This window comes from Oncorhynchus tshawytscha, linkage group LG21 (assembly GCF_018296145.1).
Source record: "Oncorhynchus tshawytscha isolate Ot180627B linkage group LG21, Otsh_v2.0, whole genome shotgun sequence".
NCBI lineage: Eukaryota > Metazoa > Chordata > Actinopteri > Salmoniformes > Salmonidae > Oncorhynchus > Oncorhynchus tshawytscha.
This window is the reverse complement of record NC_056449.1, coordinates 40,076,326-40,084,864: the sequence shown is the minus strand read 5'-3', so window position 1 is coordinate 40,084,864 and position 8,539 is coordinate 40,076,326. Positions and strand designations below refer to the sequence as shown.

Below are 8,539 nucleotides of genomic sequence, written 5' to 3'. Positions count from 1 at the left end.
TCAATGTCTGCAGGTGCATAAAAGCCTTGCTTGAGTTTAACTGTACATTAGTTGAGCAGCAAGACAAGGAGATATTGGAATCAATGTCTTGTTTCACTTGATCCTCATGTTACTATCATTTTGATACTTACTCGTTATTCTCTGTCTTTTCATGCTGTTACCTCAGACTGAAGCACAATGAGAACAACTCATCAGATCGTGTTCTCTTCTGCTTATTTTCTATTCATTTAGAAAATTGATTGTTTCCACTGTAAAAATTTAAAATTAGCAATTGCTGGAACAAGTGTAGTCATATCCTGCTTTTTTCATGTATAGAATTACTAAATACCTAGATACAGAAGAACTTGTCAATTCATTTGCCACCTATTTCCATATGAATTATTTGCACATTAATGCAGTATGATGACAAGAAAACTGGTTGATATAAATAACCTGTTTTCATCTAAGGTGCCAATGGATTTTATTTTTATACAACCCCTCTATTTCCTCCCAACCAAACTGACCACTTTTGTAGTCTGTATGGAGACAGCCTGTTCTGAGTCAAAGAGGACTGAAACCATTGCACAATTCATTGCTGTGGTGACAGCAGCACCACACGGAGGAATGACTGACACTTCTAGTTGCATCTATGGTCCTGCCCTGCCATTCCAGAGGCCGCTGTGTCCCAGCCCTAGTGAATGTCAGCCAAACCCACTCAAAACCCACTTAGATGATGTCTAGGGTGGTGGTCAGATGTCTGGGTGTGGCACTGGCACCATTTCAAATGGAGGTGTTAAAATTTGGGCAGTTTGGGGAGTCAGGGTTCATGGAGCAGTGGCTCAATGTGTAAAAGACTTATGGCAAGACGGAGGGGCTCACCAGGCCTGGGACTTCCGTCTGGACATGCTCTGTCTGAGCCACTTGGAGTGAGGGGTCAGGTGGTAGATCAGCTGTCTGCAAATCTTATCTGACGACTTGATGGTGTCAGCATCCTTCTGGGGGTAGATAAATCACCCAAAACACAGAATGAAAAGTCAAGTACAACAACAAAAGAATAGCCTGTTTTTAGTTTAGTTCCAAATATGGTTGTCACTCTTTGAGACCACATGAAGTATAAACAAAACACAGCAAGTATAAACAAAACACAGCAAGTATAAACAAAACACATAAAGTATAAACAAAACACAGCAAGTATAAACAAAACACATAAAGTATAAACAAAACACAGCAAGTATAAGCAAAAAACAGTACATTATGTAACTGCTACATCTTTGAGAAACATTCTACCAGAGCATTATTGATTGAAATACAGCTATAGATCATGAAAGGACATTTTCAGCTCAGTGTTTCTTTATTCTTAAACAATTGTTAATCTCTGTCATTCTAGACCGTTCAAAACAACTGGAACAGGGTTCTGTTATTGAATGCTACATTAAGACTGTTGCCTTGAGCTGTTCCTGAGCAAAACACAATTTAGGTGCCTTGATGGAGCAAAGTAAAAGTAATCAAAGGCTGTGTGCAACAGTGTGGAAAACAGGAGGGATGGTGAGGAAATAAAGATGCTATTTCTATTCATTGTCTGTTATGTAAAGTCGGTTACTTTCAGCATCTCCATCCCATTTCAACATCATTTGCCATCATGTGTAAATGTTGCATAACTGAGAGATTATTCTATCATTGTTTTATCAATATTTTTATGTCAACAACATCCAGTTGGTAATAGCACACAGACATTATTATAGGACCAATCAATGTGAAGCCAAACCACGAGGAGAAGCAGAAGCAGAGGAGAAGTAGTTGCAAGACAATGTGGAAGACCTTCCCCCATAATGATTGTATTGTAACAGCATTTCATTCTATTCATGACTCGTTCTCTTGACGTCTTGATTTCTGGGAGCTTGATTCCAAGCCAAGCAGACAATACACCATGAGATGAGTGTTGTGGAGAGCTTACCTTCTTGGGACACTGCATCTCACGAGCCAGGCTGAGCAACAACTCATGGGAGATGGGGTCCACCAGGTTGAGAAAAGCAGCGTTCTTATATAAGATGTCATTGAGGGATGTGCCTTCCAAGCCCAGATCCTGCCAAATCAGACAAGAAGAGACAGTATAACTCAAAGAGCCTTAAAGCCACAATTATCGCTTTTTGTATTTCATGAAAACAATTAATTGTGTAAAGACAGCAGCATTATCACAGACACACCCGACTGGTAGTCTATATTGTGAAATGAAATATACGCATCTGCTTTAATGACATTAAACAATATATGGTATAAAGTGGGTATTGAGTGTCACGTTCTGACCTTAGTTCTTATGTCTTTGTTTTAGTATGGTCAGGGCGTGAGTTGGGTGGGTTGTCTATGTTCATTTTTCTATGTTGGGTTTTGCGTTTGGCCTGGTATGGTTCTCAATCAGAGGCAGGTGTCGGGAGGAGGAGAGGAGGGAGGAGGGAGATTCTCATGGGAGGAGATTCTGGACGGAGAAGGACCCTGGGCACAGGCTGGGAATATCGCCGCCCCAAGGCAGAGCTGGAGGCAGCGAAAGCTGAGCGGCGGTGGTATGAGGAGGCAGCACGGCAGCGCGGCTGGGACGAGAGGCAGCCCCAAAAATGTCTTGGGGGGAGGCATACGGGGAGTGTGGCTAAGTCGGGTAGGAGACCTGAGCCAACACCCCGTGCTTACCGTGGAGAGAGGTGGACCGGGCAGGAACCATGTTATGGCGTGAGGCGCACGGTGCCCCCGGTGCGCAGGCATAGCCCGGTGCGTTACATCGCAGCGCCTCGTATCGGCCGGGCTAGAGTGGGCATCGAGCCAGGTGCCATGAAGCCGACTCAGCGCATCTGGTCTCCAGTGCGTCTCCTTGGGCCGGGGTACATGGCACCAGCCCTACGCACGGTGTCCCCGGTTCGCCAGCACAGCCCAGTGCGGTCTGTTCCACCTCGCCGCACTGGCCTGGCGACGGGGAGTATCCAGCCAGGTAGGGTTGTGCATGCTCGGTGCTCGAGACCTCCAGTGCGCCTCCACGGTCCGGTCTATCCGGTGCCTCCTCCACGCACCAGGCCTCCGGTGGCAGCCCCACGCACCAGGCTGTCTCTCCATCTCCTTCCTCCAGGTGTTCCCGTCTGTCCAGCGCTGCCAGAGTCTCCCTCCTGTCCAGCGCTGCCAGAGTCTCCCGTCTGTCCTGAGCTGCGAGAGTCTCCCGTCTGTCCTGAGCTGCCAGAGCCGCCCGCCAGTCAGGAGCTGCCAGAGCCGCCCGCCAGTCAGGAGCTGCCAGAGCCGCCCGCCAGTCAGGAGCTGCCAGAGCCGCCCGTCAGTCAGGAGCTGCCAGAGCCGCCCGTCAGTCAGGAGCTGCCAGAGCCACCCGTCAGTCAGGAGCTGCCAGAGCCACCCGTCAGTCAGGAGCTGCCAGAGCCGCCCGTCAGTCAGGAGCTGCCAGAGCCGTCCATCAGCCAGGGGCTGCCAGAATCGCCGTCACTCCGGCGCTGTCGGAGTCGCCCTTCACGTCGGAGCAGCCAGAGTCTCCCGCCTGTCCAGTGCTGCCGGAATCTCCCGTCCATTCAGGACCCGTTGCTAGGGTCCCCAGTCCGAGGTTGGCGGCGAGGATCACCACTCGAAAGGCGCCACGGAGGCGGGTTAAGAAGCGGGTAATGACTATGATGGAATGGGGTCCACATCCCGCGCCAGAGCCGCCACCGCGGACAGACACCACCCAGACCCTCCCCTATAAATTCAGGTTTTGCGGCCGGAGTCCGCACCTATGGGGAGGGGGGGGTACTGTCACGTTCTGACCTTAGTTCTTTTGTTATGTCTTTGTTTTAGTATGGTCAGGGCGTGAGTTTGGTCTATGTTCGTTTTTCTATGTTGGGTTTTGTGTTTGGCCTGGTATGGTTCTCAATCAGAGGCAGGTGTTGTTTGTTGTCTCTGATTGAGAACCATACTTAGGTAGCCTTTTCCCACCTGTGTTTTGTGGGTGATTATTTTCCGTTTCAGTGTTTGCACCATTCGGGTGTAACGGTTCTTTTCTTCCTCTTCCTCTGAAGAAGAGGTGTAGCAGAGATCGGACCAAGACGCAGCGTAGTTATGATTCATGGTTTTTTAAAGAACGAAACTATACATGAACAGACTACAAAAACAAGAAACATGAAAACCCGAAACAGTCCCGTGTGGTACAAACACTGACACAGGAGACAACCACCCACAAAACCCAACACAAAACAGGCTACCTAAATATGGTTCCCAATCAGAGACAATGACTAACACCTGCCTCTGATTGAGAACCATATCAGGCCAAACATAGAAATAGACAAACCAGACACACAACATAGAATGCCCACCCAGCTCACGTCCTGACCAACACTAAAACAAGGAAAACACACAAGAACGATGGTCAGAACGTGACATCGGGACTGTTTCGGTTTTCATTTTGTTTCTCTTGCTCTTTTTGTATTCTGTATTCATTCTCATTAAATTACATTATGGATACATACCACGCTGCATTTTGGTCCTTCGATCCTTCCTACTACTCCTCCTCAGAAATGGAAGAAGAAAGCTGTTACATTGAAACTTCCCAGAGATAATAATGTTGATGCTACTGTAGATTGGACACAGATAAGCACATTTTTTTGTTTTTGTTAAAAAATATGAATTTAAGGGGGCGAAGGCTTTCATCTGAAGAGAGCTCTACCTGAATACTGTAATGTGCTTAATGTGCCTTGCTCCAGGCAGAAGCATTTCTTGTGGGATATCCACCCACACCTCAGTGATTTGGAGTTGCAAAGAGCTTTAGCGTACCACAGTATTGCACACCCTGTATCTCTAACTTTAGCACTAGCTGGTGTCCTTATGATAAATCCTGCAGTATATGAGTTCAATAAACATTCAATGATGGATGAGCATTTGCTTCTTCTTTTGATGTTTAATGAAGCCTTTTGTTTAGGCCTGCCATTGTGCAATACATTCTAAACATTAATCTAAAAACAACTTATCCATGAATGGTGCAGGCAATTTCTTTTAGGGCAGACTGACACGAAAGAGTTGCTACATGACAGGTAAAGTTAAAGGCATTTGAGTGAGAATGCTGCCCGTAACAAGCTACAAATCAGAGCCCACTGGATTAAAAGATTTGCATACACCTTTTAAGGCGTGAATTAAGAATTAAGTAAGGAGAGAAGAAATGGAACAGAAAAGGACAATTTTCACAGGCTGAATGCGATAGCTGTCATGAGCCTCAGTTCTACAAAGGCCTAATTAGCCTGCATATGTGAGGGGTAGAGATGGACGTGCACATACAGCGAGATATGAGAGACAGGGAGGATGGACACACACACACACACAAACACACAACAAAAGGCCTTGATTGCAAAGGACAGTTTGAGTGGGAAGCCGGCAGCCACACATTACTGACTTCCCTTTAACAAGAGCAACAGTAAACACAATCGAGACATAAAACGAGCGAGATTCTCTTTCTCTTTATTCGAGAAGACAGGTCTAAAAATAATTCCTTCTGTTTTGTTTGTCCTTGTGGCCCACATCTGATCATCTCAGAGGCATTAAAACATGATCAATACAGAAGTAACCACACCAGGTCTGAAGCAACGAGGAGTCTTTTTAAATGGGATGTTGTGAAGAATAGACTTTACCACTTTACTGCACATGCAACACGATGAACTCAGTTGCCTTATACACGTACATGTTCATTCAGTTGTTACAGTACCTCTAACCTAACCATAGCTCGCCCGTTAACTCTACAGTGGATGATGGATCACCTCTTTTAATTAAGTTACAAACCAGAATGTAATTTTTGAGACCCGTCTCCATTTGCAACAGCCTGAATGCTGATAATGTGAGGCGTATTCAATCAAAACAGGGTCCCCTGTGATGTGGCTGTCATGCCGTTTTGGCCCCCTGGGTTATCTCTGTGCCTTGATTAAGGATCTTCTACGCTCTCCTCTGTCAAGTCCTCAGCGTAATTAACTACAGATTGGACAACGTCTGATAGAGAGAGGGGCTTACGCTGAGCTAAAAAAACAGGTCTATCACAGATACTGTTACAGCGCATCAACAGTCTTATTGTCATGCCCTCGGTATTGTTATAGAAATGACTATTTTCAGCTGATAACATGTTTTGAAATCTTGATCATTCCTTAGAAACATCATGCGTAGATTGCGAATAAATAGAGCAAAATCCAAACTTGACACAATGGTTTCTGCTTGGGAATTTTCAAGCCATCATGCATTCCTGTGTCTTAGTGTGCTACTAACCATGACTAAGCATGTTGTGTAGCAATCATTACCAATTCGATGGTCCAATTAAATGAATACAAATACTATGTCAATGCTGCCTTCTATATTTGAGCTATGTGAATTTACATATAAATATCTCCTGTATAGCTGAGGCAGAACTTGAATTGATCCATATGTAAATGATGTGATTTTCTGTATTTCTGGAACCATAGACGGTTCATTCTCCTGCTATAACTGCCGAGGTCCATTACAGAGAATGGTCTGGCAGCAAGATGCAGTGGCAAATGAACTAACCTTATTATCAGACATTTAAGGACAAAACACAAACAAAATAGGATTTAATTCAATTGGTAAAAATCTGGTTTTCCTACAAATGTCAATACTAAGCATATTACATTATCATTACATGTGTGGAATGGCACAAGATAATGTAGAGAAATAGGAACATTTTGTTCATAAAAAAATACTTCTACAGACAGTGACACAGTCCCATGTGACACCACTGCTGTTGCACTTAGCATTGCCTATTCATGAGAATATATGCCAGATTCACTCTATATATGGCAGAGTCACTCTAAACTGATATGGCATCCTGTTTCTGCTATTATTAGAACATCTGAAAAGGGCATGCACTCAGACAAATCTGTGCAATATGTTATGTATATCATATTGTGAATAGTAACTGTGATAGTTATTTGAAATAGCAGCAGCACCTGCATACTATGGTTTATAGCGGTGCCAAGGAAATTACCAGATGCCAGAGCTGACAGTGAGAGTGGTGGGCGGGCCTAATAGTTTACAAACACCTCCTTCCGTAACGGGTCAATAGGAGGAACACCTGTGGCACTGTGTTGGCAGGGACTTAAAATGGAGGTGAAATAATGTAGCGCGCCTACAAAATTTGTAATATTCTGACTCATCCACGGCAGTCTAAATTATGCTCGCTACATATGCGGCAATGTATCTGTTTGAAATATTAAAATCAAAATTGTTAGGATGGGATTGACCAAACACATGATGATGATCAGCAGCGCACACTAGTGATGACAGCTATTTGTCATGACAGCAGATCGATGCAGGCAACGTCAGCCTACTGTGCGCAATCATGCTTGATTCTTGTGCAATAATTCCAATTAAATGTATGTAGATACTGTAGTGTGTCATTACCTTCCTCAATAGTTTGAGCACGTCGGTTGCTTGATCTATCCTGCGATCACGGAGCAGCTTTTGTATGTCTCGGATCCATGCCACTCGCCTCACGTAGGGACTGTGGTTGGACCTTCGCAGCATCCCCGGCAGTTTGTCTGATTTCAGAATCATTGTAAAAGAAAGTCGCCGCTGCCTCGACTTCCACCTCTGTCGCTTTCTCCTGTACTGTCAAGATGCTTACGACGCCTTTTCGTAAAATTCTCATTGTCAGACTACTCTGTCTGCTTAATCTAGAACCCATATTTCAGTATTTATATCAACAGTAGCCTATTTTACAATTGCATAATTGCACTACATTAATATCTAGAAATATAAATATTACTGAGTTCAATAGCCCATATATTATCTGTAGTCTGTATTGTCGTTGTCAGACGACAACCTCCAATACAGAGAGCAACAGAACAATATTCCTGATTTACCGGATATTTAATGACTGTCTGTTGCGCGCATGACACATTTACGAGGACAGACGAATGCTCTGTTTATGTTTTGATCTCTGATGGTCTACGTGTGCTAGCTTGGTCAGGCGGTGGATGCTCTTCTTGTCATTCCCTGCCTGTCCCTTTACGCTGTTGTTTAGGTTTGTGCTGTGTTGCACAGTAGACACCAGACTCGTGGCGCGCATAACCAATCAGAGCCCTCTTGTGGCATTGCACGCTGCACGAAGTTACGACACGCCCTTCTCAATTTCAATTTAGAAAGGTTTACATTTGCAGGGCAGCAGAGTACACAACATTTATTATTGCACACCTATTGTAAATGTGTCTATAACTTTACAACCTTAATTTACTGTGACACTGAACTGTATTTCTATACAACCTTTTACAGCAATCACATGGATGGTTGTTTGCGTTGGCTATTTTAGCATGTACATTTTGGTTGGACAAACAAACAAAAATTGTGGGATGCATGCCAGCAAAGCCAATACACAACACAACACTAAACAATGCATTCATTGAACTATAACGGTCTAAACGGTGCCCACAAACTGTTAGGGCCTACACAAAGCTGTCCCAACAGTAGAGTCCCAACACCTTACCACTGCTATGCCTGGCTTTCAGCGGAGCCTTGTCTGTCAGCGAAACAGTTAATTCAGCCTCATTTACTG

At 44.5% G+C, this 8,539-nt stretch overlaps 1 protein-coding gene across 1 annotated transcript; it reads right to left on the bottom strand.

Moving 5' to 3' along the window:
- Nucleotides 1–346: 346 nt before the first annotated feature.
- Nucleotides 347–7,543, bottom strand: LOC121840332 (leucine-rich repeat-containing protein 75B-like). Its single transcript, XM_042302859.1, has 3 exons — nt 7,390–7,543; nt 1,934–2,062; nt 347–974 (listed from the first exon to the last, which is right to left on the bottom strand). Exons 1-3 carry the CDS (start codon nt 7,540–7,542, stop codon nt 855–857), a joined length of 402 nt encoding a protein of 133 aa, XP_042158793.1. The 5' UTR covers nt 7,543; the 3' UTR covers nt 347–854.
- Nucleotides 7,544–8,539: the final 996 nt, after the last annotated feature.

What these genes read in the sequence shown, in the direction of transcription:
- LOC121840332 (XM_042302859.1), bottom strand. Translation starts at nt 7,542, where the DNA reads ATGATTCTGAAATCAGACAAACTGCCGGGGATGCTGCGAAGGTCCAAC. An exon ending in TGCTCAAACTATTGAGGAAG is followed by an intron (nt 2,063 to 7,389) that starts GTAATGACACAC and finishes CTGATTTGGCAG; the next exon opens with GATCTGGGCTTGGAAGGCAC. An exon ending in AGATGCAGTGTCCCAAGAAG is followed by an intron (nt 975 to 1,933) that starts GTAAGCTCTCCA and finishes ATCTACCCCCAG; the next exon opens with AAGGATGCTGACACCATCAA.